A 27,454-nucleotide genomic window follows, 5' to 3' on the forward strand; every position below is an offset into this window, starting at 1 on the left:
AAAAAAAAAAGAAGCAGCTTTTCTTAACTTTTAAAACATTACTGAAGATTTAGTTGGTTTGTGGGATGGCATGACATGAAAACGGGAGCTTCAAGAAGAATCCAAGACGCTGGAAGGCTTTTGCATAAAAGTCACATAAGGAAAACAAAACAATGTAGTTTTTACCAAGACTGCATCCAAGAAGCGCCCAACATTTGATCCTGAGGTGAGTTAGGTGGTGCTCAAGAGCTCCACGCCCTATGTGTTTTGGGGAAGATGCGGGGAAAAAAACCCAGGTCCTACCAATAACTGCATGGATAAAAATATTATATCATAATTACTATTAAAATGTGCTGTTCTAGTTTCTATATGTGTTTCAATAAAAATTGCTAGCTTTCTCTGCTAAACTAGTAATTTAAAGAAATTATCCAATGACATGTCATAAATATGTTCCAAGGGTTTACTCTGTGCCAGCCACTGTGAGTAGTGAGGTAAGCAGGACATGGGGCTTGCACAGAAACCCCAGTCCGGGTGTGTGTGCATGTGGTAGGTATGTGGTGTGTGTGCTCTGCAGGCTGAGATGACCTATCAAGCGTGAAGTCACTGTAGGAAGTACCGGGCTAGCGGGTGCAGAGAACAATCCCCTTTGGGAGGGTGCTGGTCAGGCTCAGAAACTCACAAATGGCATTAAGGCAGAGGGAACAGCATGAACGGGTGCACAGAAGCCTGAGACAGAATGGCTCATTTACTTATATTATTTAAAAATGTAAGACAATATTATTAACAAAATTAACAGTAGGGCTTCCATAATGATTTTGAGAAATCACCGGTCTATGTGAAACTTCTGGAGAGCACAACTGATTTGTTCTTCAGTGCACAATGAGACACTAAAAATATGATGTACTTGGCTGACTGTTTTCTAAGCAAATCTTTCAATGATCCAGTAAAACACTGTTTTGATAAAACTTCAAATCTAGTTAGTGCAGTCCTGTATGATTGCCTTGCCTTAGAAACACTGTGTTACTGGGCAGGGCCTGGGGCGCCTGCTCCATCTGCCAGGATGAGCCCGCACACTGACCAGGAACCCTGGTCTCAAATCCCAGCACCGGCCTCTTGCGATAACCAGTTTAAGCTCAAATCCTCCCCATAAAATGCAAGTTAGGACGGAAGAACTTCTACAGCCCCTCCCCTAACAGGTGCACCCAAAAACATGTGTGAGGACTGCCGTTTGCCCTTCCACACCATAGGGGACCTCAGGTGGGGAGGTCCAGCGGAGACACAATCTCAGTCTCCTCTAGTGTGCACACAACCTGTGACTCAGAGACGCAAACCCCCTTCTCACCTCGTTCCTGACACTGCCTCGCTCTCACTGAGCATTAGCGCCATCAAACCAGTGTGTGGAAATGCATAAACCCCAGGCTTTTGCATGAAAACTGTCCAAATGGGCTCCTTTCACACTTCCCTGACTTTCCAAGTGTCTTTCGCCTAAACATAGTACTACGGCGACATATAAAATGCTTCTAAAAATATTTCATAGAACTTAAAAAAGGCTTGGAATGAATTCCTGTGAAGCACTGAGAAGACTCTTATTAGAAATACCAATGTATCATTCTAACATTTTCGTTTATAATAAAAAGGGCTAGTTATCACTATGAAATTCCTTCCTAAATAAGTCATTTGCAATGACTGACATGATTTTTTTAACAAAAGATTCCATGTTCAATTTAAGCACTAAAAGAATTTTTAATTTAGAAGGCAGAATCATATCAGCTGTATTTAAGACACAGGATCATTTTTTTAAGAGAAAAAGGTGATACTAGTTCACTGGCAAAGTGCAAATCTAGAGGTTCTCTCTAAAGAGCCATCCCAGACTGGGTGCATGCCATGCTCGGCACCACACGCCTGATGATGCTACTGCAGGCAGGTACAGCAGAGCACACAGACCTGATAATTTAGCACGAGTATTCTGTTAAGTTTCTTTACGAAATAAGCAAACAGTTCCTTAGCCCCAACCAGCCTTGCTCTGCATTCTTAAAATGCAATTTCTTTACCTGTCTCTTCACAGAGGCATCAGCATAGTTTTCACAAGTGTTGTAAGATGGGTTACCAGTATTTTTAAATCTTTTCTTTTTCAAACAGATACAAAGCATCCTTCCCTACGTGCCCACCACCGCCCCCAACCTCAAACCTAACAACTAAAAGGAAAATTGGAAGTCATGTTAAAATTAAGAAAAATACTTTTTCTTTTAGGATGTCACTTACACGGCAACTTTAAGAAACGCACAGGACTCCGTGGGAATTCGAACTGCCTTTGACCTTGTGTATTATAGAGACTCTATACTCACACCATCAGTAGCATGTTACCATGACTTTTCTATTGCAGGCAGATTTGAATATAAAAGCAAAGAACACAGATTTCTTTTCATTTTTTTAATGTAAAAATCAAGAGAAGAATTTATTATAGAGAAATATAAACATCATCATTTAAAGAGTTTAAGAAAGATGTTTTTAGATTATTCTTCTTTAGTAAATGTATTTCCTTTGGGAGGAAAATACATTTGCTTAGTCAATCCCTACAGTGAACAATGCTGACCAGAGAAGAACAGCCAACCACCTTACCCGGGACATTCAGTCACTTCAGGCTCCTCGGGCGGTGGGCTGTCTTCCGATTTCTTCCAGCCGATGACATATTTGTTCACTGCCCCTTGTCTGTGGTAGGGCTTGGACATGGACCCGGGAACCTGCTGTCCGCTGCTGTGAGACACGATGTAGACTTTGGATGAATCCAGAGACCCACTATTTTTTGAACAGTGAGCCGAAGGGCTTCCTGAATGGTGAGAACCACTGAGGAGAAAAACAGACAAAAGCTGCAATACCATCCGATTTCAGCAGTGCTGGCACACGGCCAAATTCAGAGCCACCAGGCTTTACTCAAGTCTTTCTCCGAGAGCAAAATCGGGCCCAGTGAGGCAGATGGAGCCTTCTTTCTACCATGGAGCTTGCTAGGAAGCCTCATTTTTACATAGGCTAAGGTTATTCACGTGCAAGTTGTATGCCTGTGACAGGAAGGATGTTAAAAACGTGGCTGGGGAAATCTGATAGAAAAATGGGCAACATTCCTAAACTGATGCTTCAAAAGAGAACAAACTCAAATGGTGAATATGTTTGTCGGAGACGGTGCTCAAACTCAGTTGTCTCCAGGGAAATGCCAATGCAAACCATAATGGAATACCATTACATACTCACCAGACAGGTAAAAATGGGAATGCCCGACAACACCCAGTGACCCAGTGTTAGTAAGAACCAGGGCAGTGGGTACGTTCCTACTGCTGGTGGGAGTAAAAAGTGCACGAAACAGTTTGAGCATTACCTATGAAGGTGTGTGCACCCGCAGAGCTTACGATACAGCAATTCCACTGCACGGGCACACATACGATAAACCCCTGCTGCACGTGCAACTGTCAACATGGAACAATGTTGATTAGAAGCACTGATTTGAAGAACTCCCCAATGGCAGCAACCAAAATCATCAATAGTAGAAGGATACTCGATTCATAACTATGAATGAATACACGGAATACTCTACGAATGAATGGACTGAGGCTACAGACGACTTGGGCAATCTCATGAACAATGTAGAAAAGAAGCCAGTGACAAAGAATACAATGATCATGAGCCAGTTTCTTAATAAAGTTCATAAACAGGTAAAACTAAACAACATGTCATTCAGGAAAATGTAAAGAAAATGAGGGGATGATTATCACAAAAGCCAGGTTAGTGGCTACCTCAAGGGAGAAGAGAAGGGGTTGTAATTGGATAGGATGCAGAGAGCTTCCAGACACAGCAATGCTCTAGTCCTTAACCTGCTGGTAGTTACAGGGGTGTTTGCTGCATTATCATATGATACAACAGCAACAATACTGAAACAGACAGAGGCCCTAAAAACAATAAAAATTTTAAAGGTTAGTCATGCAGCTAAGGCCAGAAGGACCACCCACCCCCGGCTGACTGAGAAATTAAGTGGACAGTTCACCACCACCAGAAATATCTTTTTCTTAAATTAGAAAGATCAACAATATATATTTTATGAAAAAGGAATAAAAGTTCCTTTATAAAAAATGAAAAATTTTAAGAGTTTAAATTACAGGTCTAATCTTAGCATTCAGAAAGGGAGGTGAACTTCACTTTCAGCAAACTTGACATGTGAGCGCAGTGTGAGGATTCTGGGTCTCAACACCAGCTCTCAACACCAGCTCTGTCCCTTACCACTGCCAGACCCTGGGCAAGTTTCTTAACCTCAGTTTTCTCATCTGTAAATTGAGGATAGTAACAGTATCTACCTCCGAAGGTTTCTCTGAAGATAATCTGAGTTAGTATCAGTGAGGCACTTAGAAGCGTAGGGTAAGCATTATATAAATGTAGTTATAGGAAGTGACGCAGGAAAGGATTATTCACGAGTAGGAGTCCTTTCTATTGAAAGAGTTTAACACAGGGTTCCTGAGGTAGCAAGCTCCTCCAGTATGCTGAAATACAGTCTTACTCGGAAACCCCAGGGGAGCACAGACCTTTTCTGATACATGTATAAAGCAAGTATCATAAAAGACAAAGTATAAAAATAAGAATGATATTAAAATGAACTTTTTGTAGAGGTTCCAGAGGAAATAAAGAAACAAAATAAATGGACCCATTTTCAGGGTCTCTGTGTTTTGGAAAACACTGCGGTTTTAAGTAAAATTAACCAAGACCAACAAACAAAGCGCCTCGTCTACCCCTATGAAGAAACTTAGTTGCTGGTGGCTGGTCTGGTGCCCTTGAGTTTGACTGGTGGCTCCCTCCCTCTGGGCACTAACTGTGAGTCTTGGGAAGATGCTGCATTGCCTCTTCAACGACATCCACACACATGGGACACCAGGTCAAGAGAACAGTAAAGCAACATGACCGAGGTGACCTGAGTAGTAAGGCAAGCAATCAACAGGCGTATGGAGAATAGGAGCTAATGGACTGTTCCCATTCACTGGGGTGCACGCCAGTTAGGGAGCCCTAACATGAAAACTGTGTGTCTAGATAACGAGCTCTGAAGCCCTGTATGTTATTTTCCCAAGTGTATTTTGAAAAATTTCAGAGCTACAGAAAAGGGAAAGGATAGTAGAATAAACACCCACGTACCCTTTTTCTAGATCCACTAATTCCTCTCTGAACCATCTGAGAATTAGCTGCAAGCATGAAGACATCATACGTCTATGTTTCAGCATTTATTTCCCAAGAATAAGGACATCCCCCCATAGTTAACCAAGTGACGATCATGTATAGGACGTCAGGCATTAATGCAATACTGTCATCTAACAGACAGCCCACTTGCTAGTTTCCCAATTGTCCCAGTAAGGCTTATGGCCTTAGTTTCCCCACTAAGAACCTGATGAAGGACTGTGCACTGCCTTCCACTACCCGTGTGTCTCATGTATTTCAAAGCCTTGGATGATCCCCGAGATATTTTGTTGTTAAAGACTGGGGCACTCAAAGTCACAGTCTAGTTAATACGCCGTACATGTGTGTGTAGGTTACTCACCTTTCCCCCTTAAAATGACCAAAGGCCGCAAACTCTATGTATTTTGCCCTTTGTTTTATAACATTTTCTAAAAATTAGATTTCATTAAAATGTCTTTTATCCCAACTGTAAGATATTTTAAAGTTAACTTGAAGAATAAACATGCAGAATCCACTTGATGAGTAATATGGCACAATTCCTTGTTTAGTAGCAGTCATTACAGAAGTGTTCTCCGACGCTGACAACATTCTGGAATGTTGCCTACAAACTTTTCACGAATCCTTTCCTCCTGGACTAATGCTCTTCTTTCAGAGTTATACTGCCGACCTCCAATCATTTGTACCAGGAGAAAGGTATGGTGGCGTGAATGATGATAAACAGCCCAACATCGTATGTGCCATTTACAGGCGAATCCAGAACATGGGGTTTGTTTTTGCAGTTGATTTATTTCATTTTGCAAAGCCTTAGTTAGGTTAGCATAAATACTGCCTGGTATTCTGAGCTCTTATCTAAATGCCCTGCCCTCGAAGCAAGAAAAAAATGTGTGTGCTGAATTACAAGAACTGAGCAGCAGGAGAAAGCAGGCTAGATACATGCTCGTTCTGCTTAATAGATGATTCCTGTTCCCATACCCTCTTCCTCACAAGAGTGTAACTTGTCCTAAAGAGTTTTAAGTCCTCCCTTTGCCTCCTTAGTACAATCTTGGAATTGTGCCATATACACAATTGTGTACTTATTTAACTCCCGGGTGGCTGCCAAGGAATGCGTGTGTGTGTGCTTGGGGCTGGAGGAGGCTGCTATGGTGTCGGTGGTGAAAAACCACAGTTAAGAATTAAGAGTGCACCATATACTGATTGGGACTCCTGACACCGTGAACTAGGAATGGTGGATCCCACATTCCTCCTACTTCCCTATGTTACCTAGGCACTGGTTTATTAACTCCATCAACAAGCATTTATCAAGCACTTTTCCTGGTTTATTTCTTCATTCAAAAAATATTCAGATGCCTGCCATGTGCATAGAACCGTACTAAGTGCTATGGATACAAGCGAACAACACAGGCCATGACCCTATCAGCTCAAAACATGAATGCTCCAGTGAGGGGAAGGTAGCTATAAGTGACCTTCTTGTGGGAAGGAATATGCAGTAAATACAAATGATTTTATTTAGGGGTGGGTGCTATGAAGGAAATAACACACAGGTCAGGGGCACGGAGTACTTGGAAGCAGAGATGTGGGTTTAGGCAGGATGGTCACCCGTGTCAGTTCCTGAAAGTTTATTCTGCTCTTCTGTTACCTGAGCTACTCTCAGTCACAACCCAGACCCCCCAGCAGCAGGCCTCGGCTCGAGGGGACTGCCAGGCTGCCTGAACTGGGACAAAAGAGGAAAGTACGGGGCTCAGGGAGCCTTCCTCATGGCCGCTCATGCCCCAGCTGGGGTTGGCATTTCAGAGTTTGCAGAATCTCTGTGTGGCTTGATAGGTTGGTCCCTCATGCTCTAATGAGTCACCTGCCTTTCACTCCACACATAGACAACAAGGCAAATGCTGTAAATCCCATCCCTCCTCCTCGCCTCCTGTGCAGGTCGGAGGGCAGGCAAGAAGAAGTGTTAAAAAGATTCCATTCAGTGACTGAATTCCACGCTGAGCAAAAGCCTAGGACGCAAGTTGAAATGTGGCTTCAAAGCCACCATCAACGAAGAATTACAAGAAAAGGGCAGTCAAGTGGTAAAGGATTCCACTCACTCAACATCTATCACTTATACAACAGCTGGGCCACATCCAATTCAGAGTGGCGGAAGAAAGTAGAATCAATCAGAAATCCAATCTAGCACTGTCATATACTTTCTAATAGTCTAGCCCATTACATTTGCAAATGGTTAAGGTAGTCATGAAAACCCATTTCAAATGCCGGTAAATATCCCTACCAAATATCAACAAATCAATGTACTCCGAAGGCAGTCTCCATAGAAATTTTACTTAATAATAATAATACAAAACTCTATTTGTGATGTCAATGACATCTGACCAAAAAGGTGTCATGAAATTGGCTCTTTTACAAATCATCTAAACTTTGAACTAGATGTTAGCAGGTTGTGCAATCCCGAGATGGTTTCTACCGTATGACCACTGTTCCTGAAATTCAGCCAGGAATAATTCAGATAACCAAATTCACTGATAATCCTTAATTATTATATTAGTTATTAGTACTAAACCTATTTTAAGTCAAATTATTAAATAGAACTGGTAAAAAAAAAAAAAGTAGTAGGAATGTCTATTTTGAAAATAATCTTCATATCCTAAGCTCGCTCTGCATGGTGGATATGCATGATTTCTACTCTCTGGCGTCCACTCCCCCTTCTTCAGGTCAAATAATGCCCTGCTTCTCTTCTGGGGCAGTGGCTGTATTTGCCATTCCTCGGTTGCATGGCTTGGTGAGAGGGACTGACCCCCCAGCCCAGGCTGAGGGCCCCAACTGCCTGAGGCGATGCTACCCCCTAACCACATGATTGGAGCTAGGAACATGTGAGGAGATATGGGGGTGGGGGGGTTGGCTTTGGAGAAGGCAGAAACCTGTTTCTTCTGCAGAAACTAGAAAAGAACCACTTTCTCCCTGGGGACAGAGGACCGTGACTGTGGCAGGTCTGCAGGTGGCACAGCTGTTTTCAGCCAAAAGAAGAATGCTGAGATTTTGGGAAATGGTCATACGGAGTGGGAAGGTGGAGGCAACCTGGTCCTGGGCCGTATCATTTTGAGCTGCTGGATCAAGCAGAACCTTGCAAGTGCTCAACTTGTTGGTTACATGAGCCCCAATATGACCCTGGTTGCGCGAACCAATCAGCATGGAGTTTCTTTAACTTGTAACGTAAAGGTCCCTGAATGACACTCAGTATCCCCTAGCAGTGGTGGGGTGAGGGGGTCTCTGAAGGGGAGCCTAAGGAACATAAAAAGCCTTTCACCGTGGTGGCTACAGGTCTGCCTTGAGCACCATCATTTGGAGAAATGCTCCCTCACAGCACTAGGTACCTGCCAGAAATATTCCCATTTTTAGTTCAACTGACTCTGCCCTCCAGTATTGTGGGCAGGAGTCACAGAGTAACTTGGAGCTGAATCAGGGAAGGCCTTGGAAACAAGCAGAAAAATGACACTGGTAGTTGCTGTAAACAGTTAAATCCTGTCCACAGCAAAACCGAATAAATCCATTTCTTTGTCCTTTGCCTAGTCTTTGAAAGTGAAGGCAGAAATTGCAAATTAGGTATTTTAAAACCACTGCAGAGAAGTATGTTCAACAGGAGTTTAAAACCACTCATAAGGAGATATTAAACATCCACACTTAGAGTACTTAGAACACGGTTGCTTTACACTTAGCTAGTCTTTACTGAAAGAACTCCAGCTGCAGAGCTGAACACACTTTCATTGTTAGACACATGATCTCAGGTCTCCCCTGCTGTCAGGGCTGTAGGAACAGGGAGGAAGTGTGTGCATGCCCTCACGGCAGGGAGCTACATGTGCTCCACACACACGCTGCCCTCATGGCTTCCTACTACTATGGTCTGAAGATTAGTGAGTGCCTCCAAAACATGCAGGGCCAACAGGTTGAATTAGGAGAGAGACGTAAGTGGCCTGACTAGAGCAATTAATATCTCTACTGACTTTTCACTCAAACTTAATAGGAAAAAAAATAAAACAAAACACAAACAAGGGACTTACTAACATGCAAGCTTTCACATTTTCATGCTGTAGAAACAAGCCCTTCCTCTGATGCAGCTAGGAAAAATAACACCAACCCACCCGATGCCCCTACTGCTTACAGTTCAGGCTTCTGCCCCATCCCAGCAGGCAGGGCACAGGTGGCACCAGCAGGTACTACTCTGCAGTGCTGCGGGGCTTACCTGGAATGAGAGGATATCTCACTGAGATCGCCCATGCTGCCTTCCGCAGCACTGCCGGCGGAGATGGCGGACGCGTAGCCATGCACAGAGTATAACTTGGCCGGCTCGTCGTCAGGCCCAGAGACGTCAGCAGCGTCAGCCCACTGCTCGGCCCGGCTGTGGATCAGGGACCTGCTGCCTGCCAGGTGCACAGGGCCGAGGATGGTGGCGGGCATGCACGGGGCCGTGTCGATGCCACTGTCGGTGGAGGCCCCTTTGATGTAGGTCAGCCCCAGTAATTCGGGATCCATCAGGTCGCCAGACCCAAAGTGCTTGTCGTCACTGTTGCTGGAGGTGTTGCTGGAGAGTGTGTTGCTGCTGGAGTGACTGGAGCAACTTTTATCCCCAATCTTGAGAAGAAAAAGGAACAGAGAGTCTTCAAGTGAATCTTGAACTCTGCTGCTTCTCACCCTGACTCAGGGAGCTACAGGCCATGGGATCGTACCTGAATCCTTTCTACTCACTCTTCAATGTGGGCAATGACGGGATTTCCTTTTTCAAAAACAACCTGGTTTTGTGCAGAAGTCTCTAATTCATACTTCTTCCCATAATTTATCTAAGTTAAATGGATATCTTTAAATCTTTAATTATTTGTGCAAGAAGCACAAAAGTATGGCCACAGTGTCACTAGCAAAGAAAATAATAAACAAAGGTGATATAAACTGGGAAGGAAATGGAAAATTTATACAAGGAAGAGAAGGGCCACTTATTAAGAAAATGCTTCTATGATAAATTATAGTGCCAGCCTTGAGTTTGGGGGAGAAGACTCAGGCTCCAGCCACAAAGGTAGAACTTTCTGGTTAATCACTTAACCCTCTCTGTGCTTGCAATACTGAGCTTACATGATTCTTGTATGAAGCAAATGAGATAATATAGCAGAAGCACTTGGCTGCTGCAAAGTACATGGTAAACACAAACTCTCTCTCTGAGACAGCCCCAGTCAAACTGCGTCCCAAGCCTTTACGAAATGGGACTCTCTTTAGAGTAAATAGGTCTGAAAAAGAGTCAATGCTTTTGGTTGGGGCGGGGGGTCTCTGGAAGACAAAAAGCAAATAGAATAGAAGAAATGTCACTATCTGTACAATGTGCTCATATACACGTGGCCTCTCTTCACAGTCCGGGAAAAGCAACAAGATCTGAAGCATTGGCAAAGGGCTTTGGAATCCTAAGAACGAGTCAGGCCCTGGTAGATTTTAAAGCAGTTTGGCCTTATTATCTTTTTTTATTCCAGTCTATCAGATCCTTAAGCAAATCACCTCGACCTTTTCATGATACACTGATATTCTCAAAACTATGCCGACACCATGTATCCCTTTGCTGAGACCAATATGAGAACATTGTAAAGGTAGATTTAAATAGATACAGCGAGGCTGACTCAAGACAAGGTCGTGGTCACCGCTGAGGGAAGAAATGTCGTGTGTGCTTGCTAAGGGACAACTGCAAAGCTGGCTGATGATACATTAAGAAAGAAGAAAGACATAACTTAATTCAGGACCTTATAAATTATCTTCACCTGAACATTTTCAAAAATAAGCCACTTTAAAATGTTGGCTTTATTTTAATAACCAACAATTCCTGTTTCTGCATTTCAATGGAAGTTTTGTTTCACTGAGCTAGTCTTCCTTGAGGCTCACCTCCCAGGGGTTTCTTCAAGGGGTAAACATGGCAACACAAGCAAAGGACTGAGAACTAACACGTGGGCACTGCTCTACCCTGACATGTGTGATGGACAGCTGCTGCCGTGATGATTAAATCATCTGTGACTGTACAGTAAATGGCTGCCTATGGGCAGAGTTCCTCTGACCACACCCATCACTTAGCAGTTTCTGCTTCTGTTTTCAAATCGATAATGCTTCTGCCAGTAAATCGATAAGTGGTTAACAGATTACAAATGGGAACATGATTTAGTAACTACTGCACTGGATATTGAGGATCAAAAGGCTGAGGATATAACTTTGGCTTTGCCACTAATTTGTTGTACAACCTTTCTTCGAGGTCCTTTATAAATCAGGAAGATAGTTTCCTTTTTTCACCTCACCTCTAAGAGCCCTGTGAGGTAATGTGGTCTTGAGCATCCCCAGGAAGCAGGCTGTATCACTGCGTGCCAAGAGAGATCAGTCCTGGCGAGGCCAGTGAAGGGCTTATGAACAAAGGACTTACGTGAGAAAGCTTATTGGGGGAATCTTTGCAATTTCCATCTTTTTGCAGAGCTCTTTCTTTATAGGAACTCAGGACTTTGGAAGGTGGGCCATGCCATTTGGTTTCTGTCACATAAAGAGAGAGGAGTTGAATTTCCAATTTCCAGTATTACCAAAAGAGTAAAGAAAACCAGAAGTCAAGACAAGTGGTTTGGTAAACATGAACAGGCTTGTGGTTCTAGGCCTTTCTGGTCTTATGGATGGATATGCCACAAAAGTAAACAGAACCACCACCATAAAGTGTTCACTTTCTGCAGGTGCCACAACCACAACCAACCATGACCACACCCCCTCCTGCACCCGGAGACCCAGCTGATCACCTCAGCCTGGCGCACATAGGCTGAATGAATGAATGAATCAAATGAACAAGTGATGGGAGAGGAGGGGGCGGGGAGGGGGCAATGGGGAGCAAGGGAGGTCAATTTCCAGGAGTTCCTTATTACCCGGGTGCCTGCTTGTTTCCATGGTGTCTTCCCTCTCCCTGGCTCCGTCACATTCCAAAGGGCCTGAGCCCTGGTGTTCGAGCAGTAGAGGGGACTGGCACCTGAAAAGAACACAGAGCTGAGCCTGTCGTTTCTCACCGTGCCACCTGCCAGCATGCACACGGGAGTGCTGGCTTCCAAGTGGGCTATGTGAGGGAAAGCCCTATCCAGGAGCTGGTTTTTTGGCAAATGAAAATGCAAATTGTCAGCTCAGCCCTGCCAGAGAAGCTAAAAGCATCTGAAATTGTGGGATCTGGTTTAACCAGAGGGTCAGAAAGAGCAGCTGGATGACAGTCATTTACAGATAAAGAAGGGCTGCTGAAACCAGGAGGTTGAAGGACTGTCCAGGATCAGACAATGTACCTGCAAGCTAAAGAGGAGGTTGCCTTTTTACGTTATGCTTAGAATACATGGCACTGACATATCTTTGTATTAAATTTTTCTTAAGAAAAAGAAAGGGCCGGGCGCGGTGGCTCCTGCCTGTAATCCCCGCACTTTGGGAGGCCAAGGTGGGCAGATCGCTAGGTCAGGAGTTGGAGACCAGCCTGGCTAACATGGTGAAACCTTGTGTCTACTAAAAATACAAAAATTAGCCAGGCGTGGTGGCGTGCGCCTGTAATCCCAGCTACTCAGGAGGCTGAGGAAGGAGAATTGCTTGAACCCCAGAGGCGGAGGTTGCAGTAAGCTGAGATCATTGCCATTGAACTCCAGCCTGGGCGACAGACTGAGACTCCACCTCAAAACAAAAAAAAAAGAAAAAAAAAAAATGAAAAAGATTAACTCTAGACTACATCCAAGTAGACTTTGTTTTATGAAAACCTCAAATATAAAAGAAATAAGTAGAAGAAAACTTATTCACACTACAAAGTGATCCTTATTTACAGAATTCTGGCTGAAGACCTTGATTTACAGAAAAAGCCAGAAAAGGTTTTACTGTTTATACAAAAAAGAAAACCAAAAAAGCCCACATCAAAACCTCTCTTCTCTTAAAATGCAATGTAATTTAGAAAGTTGCTTGACATACAACTTTTAAGAACTCCATCATCTAAGGGAAGGAACACACATAACTCAGACTACAAATGGAGAGAGATTTCTGTGTGCACTTGCAGGAGCAGTGATGTAAGCTGCTCCTTAGAGCGGAGTCTTTCCCACTGACCGGCCATTGTCTCCTCTCAATCAGTGTGACCAGCTCCTAACTCCAACCCAAAGCAGCACCAAGTCACAGTGGCCCCGGCAGACCTGGCGCTCCTCAGGGGTGCACCCTGGGCTCTCTCTTCTCTTCCCAGAGGTGGTGGGATTGGTCCATTCGGTGTATTTGTTCACGGAAGTCCTCAGGCTTTGCCTGAGCTGCTGGCTCCTTGGGACTGCATGGATACTACAAAGGGCAGCTCTCAGCTAGGTGTGCTGGGGCAACCTCCCAGTGCTTCTCAGACAGGAAGCAAAAAAGCCAAATGCTAAACCCACTTCTCTGATTTTGAGCGGCACTGCCTCATCAGCAATTTAAGTCAGGGGGCAATTAAGCCCTCACATCCTTAATTTTCATGTTCTAAAAACCTTTCCTCATCAAAAACGAAAAAAGCAGGCTGAGAACTAGACAAGTGAGCACTACCTATATAGAAACAATGAGCTTTCCAACCTGCACAAGTCACTTATTAAAAGCATGTCTGGCATTATTATATTCCCCAAATGGCGCCGGGTACAGCAGGCACACAGCAAACGCTTTTGAATGAGTCATGGAAACAGGTTCTTCCCAGTGGATAACTAAGGTAAAAATGAGTGGTACCCGTCGTAGCCCACGTGTGGTCTCCAGGGTCCGCTCCCGCCGGGTCCAGGGTCGCTGGAGGATGACTGGTTGCTGGGCGAGCTTCTGAAAGGTTGAGCACAGTCATTAACACGACACTGAACTATCTGCCAAGCCCCTTGACCTGGCCTGTTTTGTTTCACAAATAAATTTACTTTGGGAATGGCAAGGAAAAGGAAGAAAAACATATTGCCATGTGAAACAGAATAAATCATGGAAAAATAAACTAAGAATCGGTGATGCCAGGGGATATCAGGTGGTTTATGATTGGCAATTTGTCCTAGGAAAGAGGTATGACAGGACAAGCCTTCACTGTCTAAAGATTTAAAGCACAGATAATGATTTCCTCCCAGAGAAATACAGAAGAACAGCAATACAATTCCCGAGAATACAGAATTATGAAAACATTACTAATTCTTATTATGTGAAATTTAAAACAAGTCACGTTTTAGTTCTATACTTAAAACTTATGCAAAAAGAAAAACCTAAATTTGGCAAAACCATTTATTTTCACACATCTCTTGAATGTAATCCTATTTATCTTTTTTTCAGACATGCAAAAATGAAAAATACTCATGAAAACTCACTTGATGAAGATGTGCTTGCCAAGTTTCCCTTTTGCTACTAGAATACTTCTGGTTTTTTCCTATAATTTACTTAAATTCGAATTATTTAATTTTACTTTAAGTAAATTTTAATTTAATATAATTTAAACTATGATTATTTAAATTTACTTAAATAAAGGGGGTTCTGCAGACCCCCTTCCTTCTACATGTTGCCCCTTTTACCAGCGCTATGTATATTTCTTTGAATATGGGAAAGTTATAAACTTAGCAGACTTTTGAGTTAGGAGACACAGAGCCAAGATGATTGAATGTTAAATTAAATTAACACCTCCCCTGCATTCACTCTGGAAAGAATAAAAATTGGAGAAGAGGGAGGATGACCACAAGTTTTATCAATTAATTCTGGTTAATATTTATATAAGCTTATCAATTAATTCTGGTTAATATTTATATAAGCTTATCAATCAATTCTGGTTAACAGTTATGTAAACTCACTAACTGCCAGGCCCAGTTCTAAGCATTTTACATACATTGACCCACTCAGTCCTCCAAACTTCCTGATGTGGTTCATCAGATGAAGAAACTGAAGGTTCAGAGAGGATGAGCACCAGGCCCATGGTTACAGCACATCAAGTAAGTTAGAGCTGTGATTCCAGCCTGGCTCCCAGGCCACGGTCTATCAGACCAGAGCCTGACATGTCATAATTGAGAAAACTCATAGCATTACTGCGGCCTATATGTTACATAAAAGTTAGAATAAAAGGAGTAGGAATTAACAACAATAAGAAATTTATTATTTTGCTTTGTTAAAATGATCTATGCAAATTCGGCATCGGAAAACCCTCACCAGCTTCTAATGGTACTGGATTTAACTTTTAAACAAGTGTATGCATTCTTTCAAAAAATAATTTTAAACTCAACTCACTTTGCTTAAAAGGAGAAAAGCAAAGAGGAAGTCCTAATGAGCTTGGAACCTCTTAAAGTATTACTCACATTATGATGCTATTTAAGCACTGATTGTTCAGCTTTGTTTTATTTATGCTCAAACCTGTTCACACTTTTCTAGAGGCTACAGCAGAATAGTTTCTGGGGTACCTTTCCCATCCTGGGGAAGAGAGCCAGTGGATATGGAGGAAGGCTACCAGATGAAGAGGAAAAGCTGTGGCCCTGGTGGGCAGAACCTGCACTTTACTAGCACCATCTCGGGGCCAGGAGAGTGCTTGACCCCAGGCGCCACTGTGTCTGGGGCCTGCCCTGCTACCTTGCTTGCCAACTTGTTGTGAACAAGCTAACTCAGAAGTGATTACGAAAAACCCTCCCTACAATGTCAAGTTCTCACCCCAGTGATTTAAAAGGGCCGCCCTTGAGGAAACGGAACCAGCATTACCTCGTGCCATCGGGCAGCTTCCGGTCGAAGGAGGTGCTTCGAGGAATGGCAGCCTGGGCCTGCTGGAGCAGCTGTTGGCATGGCAGCCGGTCGGGCGTGCCGGGGATGGGGGAAGCTCTAGAGAGGGGCTGCAGGGCAGGAGTGGGCACCCGGTGCCACGTGGTGTTCCTCCTGAAGGGGGTTTTATACTCGCAGGGGGTGCCCTCGCTGTCGAGTTTATATTCCACCATGGGGATCCGGCAGAGCTCTGAGCACCCTCTGTTGGGCCAAGAAGAGATGGTGAGAAGGGAAGCTCGCAGCTGAGCCGTCAGCATGGTTTACTCACAGCTGGGCCCATCAACACACATCCCGCGGTGTGTGCCTCTCCCAGCTCCAAGTCAATGATGCAGAGCGATCCACCCTTAGAAGCATCTCACCTATAATAAAACCACATTCCCACACTATTCAATTCCTCTTCTGCCAGCAATGACTGTGTCTAGAAATTAGAAAGGCTGTTTGTGGCTTTTTTCCTGGCTGCTGTGCAGCCACACACATCATCTATGCTGGTAACCTGCTAATACAGCTGTGTGGTTATTAAAATGTTCAACTACCAGAGCATAAGAAGCTGCTGTCCCAAGACCCCCCCAATACACAACCAAAAAAAATTAACACCTGGCACAGCGGAGGCCTCCAAGACTTGTAGGTTAAATATTTTAAATATATTTCTGGAGATAGCAAGTACTATCTCCGGTAATTAGAAATCGAAAGTCCAGAGACATTAAACACCTTGTTCACAGTTACTCAGCAGGACCAAGACTGGGCCTCTGGTCCTCACATTCACTCCCAGGGACCGTAGAAATAAGACCCTCTAAGCAAATGTTCGTCACTTTTAGGGATGATGGAAATATCCATTATCTTGCTTGTGGTGACTATTTCACACATGGGCCCAAACTCGTCAAAATGTATGCTTTGTATACATGCAGTTCACTATGCATCAACCACACCTCAATAAAGTTGTAGAAAAAATCTTATTAAATAGAAAGAGAAAAGCTTCCTTTTGTCTGATGCTTTATTCTTCAAGAAAGTCTTTGGTTAAATGCAGCATAACCAGTCTTAGTGACCAAAAGAACTAGGCCATGTCTGTGTTCAACATATGGGAGTTGGTGGATTCTAAGGTCTCTCTATCTTTCTCTGGCTGTAGTTCCTCCTTATTACAAACCTTGTATGAGATTTACCTTCCTGAAAACTTCAATGTCTCCTTAATGTCTTTCAGGCACACTATGTACCTAGCACTGTCTTGCCCCCAGTCCCTCCACAGTCATATTGTCCACACAGCAGACGCCAGAGGTGGCTGAGAGAGCCACTCAGAGTCCTCTGAGCACCGGAAATGGGCTTGTGATTGGAGGAACACAGTGATTTCATTTTCATTCATTTGACTTTAAAAACTGATACTCTGATTCATTTTTTAAGTGTTTAGAGTAACTTGGGTATGTGAATCCATGTTTTCAACTTTAAATTTTATGAAATATAAACAACAAGTACTCAGGATAAAATTTAGCATCTGATTTGAGATATGCTGTAAGTATGAAATGTACTCCAAATTTCAAAGACATAATACATAAAATAATGTAAACTAATAATCGTTTAACATTTTTTGGATGTTGAGATGATAGTATTTTGAAGACACAAGGTTAAAATATATTACTAAAAATAATTTCACCTGTTTCTTTTTACTTCTTTTAATATGGCTACTGGAAAATCCAGATAAAATCCTTCTATTTGACAGCCCCCTGTAGAGGAACCTGGCCTGCCACAGCTCTCTGCATGTTATCTATCTACCCCCAGCTGGCTGATCTGTTCCAGCCATGCCTCCTGGGAGTCATATCTCCCAGTTTGACCCAAATCTCAACTCAGATCTTGCCTTCTCCATAAGATTTGCTGATTGTGCTGCAGAGTGCAAAGGATGGCAAGCCATGGTACAATTTAAAAAAGGTGTGTGCTCTGCACAGATGCCCCGAGAGATACAGGCCCCTGCGCAGAGAATGGCTGAACTTCAGTGGTCCCTCACCACTGCAGGAAGGCACCTTTCTGACACAAGCCATGCAAGTGCGTGCAATAACCCCGTTCTTGGCTATGGGGGCCTTGTCTATTTTCAACCAGGATGGATCAGTATGATCCAATATTATGGTTTTGGCTCTGGCTATTGATGGATATTGCTGTCAGGCATTTAATATATAAATTCTGTCTTTTCAGGTAATTAGCAAACTTCCAGGACAGAACTGATCAGATCTTTAACTAACATGCATATGTGGAATCAAGAACATTGAACATGGGTGATAAATAAGCTTTAATAGATTAAAAATACTTCATTTATATAATCTGAGCAGGTATTTTAAATTATAGTTATATTAACATAATCAGGAATCAGAGTTACAAATCACTTTCTAATTGAGTCTGAGAGAAGTGAAAAGCACAATTAGTAAAAGCTATCACAACTCAGGGAAAACCTGAGGGTCCATTACGTGAAAGTCAGGTGTGGCTTTGAGTTACCATGGTTACTCTCTTAAACAGGCATCACAGCTTCCTAAAAGGTCACCTGCTAGACAGCTTTTCCATATGCTCAATGATTATTCAGGTACTTAAGACTCTTTAGCCTAAAATATATGATTTAAGTCAGCTATCCCTAAGGTTCCTACCAACTGCACAGTACAAGGCGTACTGTTAACTTGACCAAAGTCAGCCCGCAAAGCTAATTGGTGCAGTTCGGCAAGGACACGGGAAGACTAGATAAGTCTCAACTTTGAGTGCCGGGCAAATAATTCCAATTTACCCTGTTGGCAAAGCAGTCAGCATCCCAAGCCAGTGCCTCTCCCTAGACGTTCCAGAGTCGTCAACAACAACAACACTTCCTAATATTTGCCCTTTGAGAAATCTACTAGAACAAGGGATCACTCTGTTAAAAAGCAGAATTCCACTGTCACCATGGTATAGTAAAAATTTCAGCCTTTTCTGAAAATCATCACAACAGAACAAGGAGGACAGGGAGAACGCGAAACAGAAACAACCTCAACTGCCAGCTGAATTTGGAGATCCCTGAGACTCTAATACACAGGATGTAAAGTTGGAGGTGAACGAAGAAAGGTTATGGTTTAGCAGAGCAGAGGAAGGTGTGCAGAGGAAATATCAGTAGGAAGGAAGATCACTCACTGTCCTTGAGAACCCTAAAATGGTGCAGGGATGGGAAGCACCAAGCACTGCAGAAGGCCAAGTGAAAAGGGAGATTTAGGCCTAAAAGTTACTTAGAAAGAAGGAACGGGAGTTCGGCCCTAGGCCCTGAGGTCCACACAGTGCCTGGCCTTGTCAGGCAGTAACCAATCCTCTACCACAGTGGGCAAGAGCAGTGGTTTTTAGAGAACAGAAAAGATGCAGAGTCAAGGGCGTGAGGTGCAGAGAACAGGGATGAAAACGACAAGCCTAAGGCAGAGATGAGACCCAGGGTCACTTCTCCTTCCCCGAAACTCAGCCTCAGAATGCTCACCACCCCACAGAGATCAAAGAAGATGGTTCTCTAGAGAAAAGACAAGCAGATGTAAACCATCCAATCACGCTGCAGTGAAGCTCATGGAGCAACTAGATTGCTGAAGAAGAGGAGGAACTTACGAGAGTTAAAATTAAACATTAAAAAATCCAATAAGACAGTTGGAAGGGAAATTGAGAAATTCTCTCAAACAGTTAGGAGAGAGAAAAACTTAAGAAAACTGAAGCTCAATTCAAAAAGTCCAACAGCTACCAGACAGAGCTATCACAAAAGAGGAGAAAAAAAGGGGGGAGAAATTATTAAGAAATAGTATATGAACATTTCTAGAACTAAAAGATATGTAAAACTGGATTAAAAGGTCCAGAGAGTACCCAGCTCAATGAATAAAAAATGGTCCATATGAAAACACATCATTTGGAATTCAGACTCCTGGGTTAAGGAAATAAGCCTATGGTTCTGGGGACGGGGTGGGTGGGAGCCTAAGTGTCTAAGGACCTGGGCGTGGAATAGTTCCATTCTTCTCAAGAACAATACTAGAAGGTACAAAATATAACAAAGGAAATGCTTGTAAAATTCTGGGTGAAAGTGATTTCTAACTTGTCAAATCCATAATGCTTGGAGCTTGGGACAGAGAAAGAGAAAAAAATAAAAAACAACATCCTAACTTTTGACTTGGGAAACCAAACTGATGGTAGCGCCTATCCTTTGATGGTAGCGTTAATAGAGAAGAGTGGACTGAATACGCCCTCCTAAAGAAATCTTACACCTGTTTATAGAACATGAGATAGTGATTTCTCTGTGCATCAGTAAACGTTAGTTCTTATCCTTTATTTTAACTCTGTTTCCCTTCCTGAAAGTAAAATTCTCCTCTCTTACTTAGTTTAAGTTACTCTGGATTTACTGAGTTTAATAGTTACATTATTGGTCAAACTGAGTAAATGCAAATTACATTGGGTAGCATTATTTTCTTATAAAATGCCAAGGCTCTACAAGTTTTGTTCATGGATGTACATGGTTTCCAAGCGTTTTCTGTTTATTCAGACACCACATCCCTAGGGCTACTGATTCATCCCCATAGCCAAAGACCTAATCAGAAATCAAAGGTAAGATATGACAGTAGATAATAAAACATCAAGAAAACCTACTCTCGTCTTCCACTCAAACCGATGCTCTAAGGATCACTGGATGTTCAGGTGAACACCAGGCTTTGGTGTCTCACAGGTTCCAGCTACCTGAGTAGTACGCATCAGGAACTGTAACTGACTACCATCGAAGTTAAAGATCCTGGAGTTATGTGTTGAGTGAAAGGAATGTGAACCTTGAATCTTGTGAACCAAAAGGCAACTTTGCATTTCCAGTGCTTGTTTGGCCTTCAAGTTTGTTTGGTATGGGTTTTTAAGAGGAAAAAAGAAAGAGAAGACAGATGGCTGAGTAGTGTGGCCTACTTAATTCATGCCCATAGACTGTAGTCTTTATAAGACACTATAATTTAGCTTGAGGCTTGGAAGGAAACATGTAATATAAATGCATAATCATGACTCATATTTTGAGAGAGTGCTGGCAAAAATCTGTGCAATCCATTAAGTTGAAGAGAGAATCTGGGTGGAATGATTTTATCTCCAACCTTGTGCAGAAAGTCATATAGGAAAGGTCTTTTAAAATAATAAGAACTGGCATCCTTTTGCCCTAATAAAATTTAGCTATTCTCAAAAGAATGGTTTTATTTTAAAATCAAAACTAATTTTGTTATTATGTGACACTTTTACAGCAACTACTCTTGTGAACTAGCTTTTGCTTTGTTTACTTCCATGACTAAGATGCCAAATTAGTGCTACTGATATAAGTGATCATCAAACCTAGTCAAACTCAGTTCTGTTCCATATATATGAGAAATTCCTTAAAGGATGCATATGGAAAACTCAACCAATGTTTAGGGAAATGGGAAAAGGCATAAAAGAAGAATGACAAATGAGCCTGGAGAGGTCCTCGTGCTGCAGAGCCCATCAGAAATGGATCTGCGTCCCCCTTGGCACGCATCCTCTCTCCCTCTTGAGGGGTTTTAGCACAGGACATCAGGTACGACACCCTGGCTCATCTGGAGTGTCAAACTCGGGGCTGTTATAGATGGGGCATGTGGCAAATATTTCCATGAGTTAAATAAAGGCTAACTGAAACCCCAACAGACCAAATGCCCAAAGACCTAGCACAAAAAGACATTTCTTAAAAAAGCAAGCTGCTCAACCTGTGTGTAACTGCAACATTCTTAAAGAAAAGACTTTGCTTTCCTGCTACAGTAGAAAAATTCAGACCTCATTGATACACACGCTTGGCTTCCTCTCGACATACCAAATCAAGTCAAAGGATGGAGAATGCATTTCTAGCTTCTGGCACATGCCTTACAGTTTGCTTGCCAATAGGAGATACTAAAAAACCTCAAGATAAGGCTGTGGGATCACTTTTATGTATGCATATTGATTTCCTCTTTGCTTCATAACAAATGTACACATCATCGACTTATGCTCCTAATTACCACACTACGTAGGGATCAATACAAACTCAGCTTCAGGGTTAAAAATAAGTGCAATTTTTCACATTTCTTCTCTAGCCAATAACTTTTCTGAGTCTATTCTCTCTTCTCACTCAAAAACATATGCTGGAAGGCAAAACATTCTGTAGACCAAGAAGGTCATTGAAAATGTGCTAGTTAGTTAAAAATGTGGCATTCTCAAACTGTAAGAATAACAGGTAATTCCATTAGATGGCATCCTCAGAGGATCTTATATTTTACTCATATATTCTAAAAACAATACTACTTGTCCTTCTGAACTCACGATCATGGCCTTCCTGGGATGGCTTAATCCTGTAAAAGGGACACTCATTAACTTATTCATATTCATACTCATGGGCTTTCTCTCCTGCTTCCTGATGCCTAAAGCTAAACTTTCCACCAGAAGACTTCTTGGTTACAGCTGCCACCACTTCCTGGCTTCCTGAACATGATCAGCAAAGAGGGGGTGTCCAATCTTGCTCACAGTTAACAGATACCATAGTCACTGCCAAGTACTGTAGTGTATGGACCCCACAACTTCAGAGGCACCCAGGAAGGCCCCCAAGATGGCATCCACCCACCCAGGCTCATTCCTTTCCAATGACACTTTTGAGTTTCTCGGAAGAACCTTCCATTTACCATCAATAATTTGGACACGGGAAGGTAGAATCCCTGCTGGCCAGGGTATGGACTTGGTTCTAAATCAAGGCTTCAAACTCTGCAGGCTGACCGTCAAGACCACCACTGTTTGAGTCCAGTCAAGCCATACAGTTTTTTCCATTTGTTCCCAACAGGAACCCTAGACACCAAACTGTCTCCATTAAAGACAGAGTTTGAGTTCTAGGCTCAAAACCCAGACATGACTATGTGTAGCTTAGAAATGTGATAACCTCTTAGACTCTCCTCTTGAAAATAGAATAGTAACAGCAGAGGGTGCAACAAGATTAAATTACACAAAATATGTAAACTTCCTCAAGTGACAGCTTCAAAAGAAAGAAGTTCATTACAAATAGACATTATTACTTTCTGTTTCTCCAAAAAGGGGGAAACCAACATGAAACTGCAAAAGGCACATACAATTTTATGAAAGTTCTAGATAACAGATGTTTATAGAGTTCTGGAATTTTAAAGTTTAACTTTCAAATTGAAAAAGTCTTTAGAGCTGTAAAATTCCCTTCATCTACATTCACCTGTAGAACAATATATCATTATCCTATTACTTTATTCTTTTCATCTTACATAAAAGTGGGACACATGACTTTGTATTATGCTACTTCGAAACTAAGAAAGGGGAAGAGTCCTAAGGGAATGATGAGTAGCAAAACAAAACCAAAAAACCTAGAGAACCGAGAAAGTTCAAAGGGAAGAATGTATATTCTTATCAAAAAAAGAGAGGGCAGTTGAACAGTACCAGGTACCATAGACTGTGCAGCCACAGCTTCATCTAATCTCATGACTGGAACTTGCATTTACTGGACTCTGAAATTCCCTATTGGTTTTACTTTACTTGGCTGCATCACAGAGAACCTTTAAGTGAATCCAGTGATCTAAGGAAAAGCCTTACAAAGTACTGCAATGCTATCCTTTAATTCCAATCCACCACCTTAGCATGTGTAGCACTTTATAGTATTCCACATACATCATTTGACTTTCACAAAAATTTGTGAGGTACAAAGAAAATCTACATTTTTCAGAAGAAGGGCTACAGAGGTTGGAGAGATGATACAGTTAATCAGAGATAGGGTTCACAAAGGAACTCAGGTCCTCTGACTCTAAGTTCAGGACTCTTCCTAAAACACATGGCTTTTTTTTTTTTTTTTTTTAAAGAAAACCATCAAAGAACAGTTAATGCAGCCTACACTATGTCATATTTTTCAGTAGGTGCTAAAAGAATCTTTGGAAACAAAAGCCGATCCTCTAAAACAAATTAAATATTTTAAAAATATTATGCATTTTGTAAAAGAATTCTTTGATAACCCTAGGGATTAAAGTAATCACTGATATTTTAATCATTTTAATGTCTGTTTTGCTAATAGCCTGCTAATAGCTAAAAGACTCCAAATTATCCAACAAGGTGATAGGGGTAATTGATGCTCATTCACTTGAATCACAAACTCTTTCTGGTACATAAAAAATCAAAGGCTTCCAACGGGGAGATAACCACATAGTATAACTTACTGTAAAGGTTAGGGCAGTGTCATCCATGAAATAGGCACTAAATGAAATAGTAATTTGCTTTTCAACAAACTCCTAATTTACAGATAGAAAGAGAGAGATACCCAGAATAGGTAGAAAGAAGAGACATCTGGACCATAATCACACGTGACCAAGCCCTCTTATAAAGGTCAGGAATCGAAAAGGTGTCGTATGAAATAGGAAGTGAGGCTATCTGGCACTGACTAATTCATCAGTTTCCTTCCATCCTTTTCCTCCCTCACGAGAAGCAGACACAGGGGCAGATGGTGTCTTTGTATCTCCAGTACCTGTCAGAGCACTGGACAGAAGCTCAGCACGTTCTTACCAAAATCAACTGCTTCGTTTCTTAGAAAGCTTAAGAGCAGGAACAACACTGCACTGTAATACTTCAAAATTATACAGAGAAGATTCTCAATAGCTAGCTATCTGATGCCTGATTTCTGAAGAATATATTTCTATGGGGGAGAACATCCAATGTCTGTCCACTATGGTAGCCACGGTGTAACCTGTCAAGCATGAGATGGTTACTGGTCTAACACAAGGCTCATGCTTTACCGCCACCCTATGCATTCCTCTTACTGTGATGGTAATATCCCAGCATTCAAAATGAAAAAACACGGGGGCACTAAAGTGTAGATTATTAATTGGAGAGGGTGACAGCGTTTTCTACACTACTTTGAGACATTTATTATTAGTAGTAAGTTGTTGCTATAGTTTGAGAAAAATCACTTTTAAATAGCTAAAATATGAATAAGTCTTACGGCATTTTGGAAAGCCAGAAAGACAAAAAGGAGTCCTTGAAAGTCAGATTACATCTGTCCTGTCGTTTTAAAAGCCCTAGTGCTCAGCACAGTTCCTGGCACAAGCTAGTTAAGAGTGAGTGAGTGAATGAGTGAATGAATGAATGAATGAGTGAATGAGTGAATGCAAGGCAATCGGCCTTCAATTCTATAATCCTATGTTCTTACTTTAGGGAGTGAGAGAACAATCTGAACGTTATATTGGAGGAACTGGCCGGAGGACTCAGAATAGTGATTGTACTTTAGGTTACCTTTGTTCTGTATTGGTTTCACATTTCACATCAAAATTCATTCCTGGAGGGTCCATAAGACAATACCAGACATAACTAATTTTTATTACCCATACAAATAAGTTGGAACTCTAATACAAAAGCTCACTTGAGACACATGCACGCACATGTTCTCTGCAGCACTGTAACAACAAAGACATGGAATCCACCTAGATGTTCAACAGTGGTCTGGATAAAGAAAATGTGGTACATATACACCATGGAATACTACACAGCCACAAAAAAGAATTGAAACCATGTCTTTTGCTGCAACACGGGTGGAGCTGGAGGCCATTATCCTAAGCAAATTAACATGGGAACAGAAAACCAAATGCTGCTATGTTCTTGCTTACAAGCAGGAGTTAAACACTGAGTACACATGGACACAGAGAAAGGAACAATAGACACGGGGGCCTACTTGAGGGTGAAGGGTGACAGAAGGGTGGGGATGGAAAAATTACCTGCTGGGAACTTTGCTGATTACCCGGGTGACAAAATTATCTGTACACCCAACCCCCACGACACGTAATTTACCCACGTAACACACCTGCATATGTACCCCTTGAACCTAAAAGCTGGAAAGAAAAAAAGTCTGCTTTGTAATGAATAATAAATGGAATAAAGCATGGAAAAATTTTTTTTTAAAAAGCAAGCTCACTTGAGTCCAGATTTCAGCCCACCATTTATTTTATATATGTATGTGTGTAGATATACATACAAAAATAAAAACTGTTAAACTGACAAAATTGAGTTTTCCTTCTATTTCCATATTCTCCTCTCTGCATACTTCAGGGGGTTGAATGATCAGGCAACAGACAGCAAAACAGGAGATGAGAACATAAAGTTTTAATTTTACATAATGATGAGAGAATAATAATTTAGACTCATGATAACATGAGAAAATTTTCACTGTTTTGCATTATATAGAAAAATGCCTTGGATAGTATATCAACAAAGTATGAAAAAATTCACACAAAACAGATGCACTGTAGCAAGGAATTTCATTTCCATATTTATTGGACATATTTACTAAATTCACTCACATTATATAACAACTCATGCATAATTCTGATGAGTTGTTACTTCCTTTATATTCGCCTTTTAGGCTGATATGCTTTCCTTCAAATGACACTGATAGAATGTCAGTCACCTTTGAAGGCCAGAGGCTGGGCCATACCAGTGGCTGTAAATTATCCCTTGCAAAAACAAGAAAGATCTTAATTAAGCATTTCTGGCCTGAGCAACTCTTCATCTTTGCCACAGAGACGGTCTGCTTGAGAAACACCGTGGTTCCCCTTTCAAACCTCATTTCCATTTGAAGAGTGCTATTCCCGAACTGCTTCTTGCCACTCATTCCCACTGTATATAAATTCACTCCAGGATCCAATCCCAGCACGAGATCAGTTAATAAGTGTCCCTCAAGGGGGATTCTCCCTGCTCAGCATTCCCTGCAAATCCACAAGGAAAACTAAAAATGGCTCTGACTTCCTTTCAAGCTGAGGGACAAGCTAGACTGTCACCTCCCTTAGGCTGGCAAAGGGGACTTCAAAACACAGGTGGCTTTAGATTGAACATAAATACTTTTCTGGGAATTCAAAACGCAGGTGGCTTTGGATTCAACATATTAATAAACACTTTTCCTACTAAAGACTGCATTTAATCCAGCAGCTTCTGAGTCAAAACCAAACACCTTTTGACCTGAGGACAAGAGACACTGTATATTAAATGACAGGCCGCTCATGCTGCCCACAGAAGCAGCTGGGCTCCCATGTCAAATGATGTCCTCAGTGATAACCTGGTAGGAAAAAATGGGAGTTGATAAATGGCAAAAATGAACCGAAGCATTTTTCACAACATTTATGAGACTAAAATATCTCGTAATTCCTTAATTTGGCCATTTTTGCAGTCTTCATAGTGTTTATGTTAAAAACTACTTTAAAAAATGTATATGTATATATACACACATACACACAGAAACACACACACGCATATACATGTCCATTTAAATAATATTCCTCTTCCCTGACAAGCACTAAGAGCCAGTTTGAGAAAGATGGAGGTCATTTTCCATGCTGCAAGTCAAATGTATAGATTTAGCTTCAGGCACATCCCGGTATGTGTTACTATATGGTTAAAGGTACTAAAAGTTGTTTGGTTTAAAGGGTTTGTATTTTAAATTTTAAAATGAGTGAAGTGCTACCCATTTCCCCTTAGTCCCTCCTCTACAGTTTCTTAA

At 41.9% G+C, this 27,454-nt stretch overlaps 1 protein-coding gene across 5 annotated transcripts in view; it reads right to left on the minus strand.

The window, feature by feature from the left end:
• SIPA1L2 (signal induced proliferation associated 1 like 2) overlaps nt 1–27,454 on the minus strand; it is a 231,467-nt gene that overhangs the window by 32,028 nt on the left and 171,985 nt on the right. For 4 of the 5 annotated variants that reach the window (XM_007989805.3, XM_037986029.2, XM_037986028.2 and 1 more), the window contains exons 10-15: nt 15,889–16,146; nt 13,918–14,001; nt 12,096–12,196; nt 11,615–11,718; nt 9,416–9,804; nt 2,599–2,823 (exon numbers count right to left, since the gene is read on the minus strand). In XM_007989805.3, the coding sequence (XP_007987996.3) occupies nt 2,599–2,823; nt 9,416–9,804; nt 11,615–11,718; nt 12,096–12,196; nt 13,918–14,001; nt 15,889–16,146 (1,161 nt within the window). The remainder of the gene's footprint in view (nt 1–2,598; nt 2,824–9,415; nt 9,805–11,614; nt 11,719–12,095; nt 12,197–13,917; nt 14,002–15,888; nt 16,147–27,454) is intronic. The other variant, XM_007989806.3, reaches the window with a different exon arrangement.

Source organism: Chlorocebus sabaeus, chromosome 25, assembly GCF_047675955.1.
Source record: "Chlorocebus sabaeus isolate Y175 chromosome 25, mChlSab1.0.hap1, whole genome shotgun sequence".
NCBI classification, from domain to species: domain Eukaryota; kingdom Metazoa; phylum Chordata; class Mammalia; order Primates; family Cercopithecidae; genus Chlorocebus; species Chlorocebus sabaeus.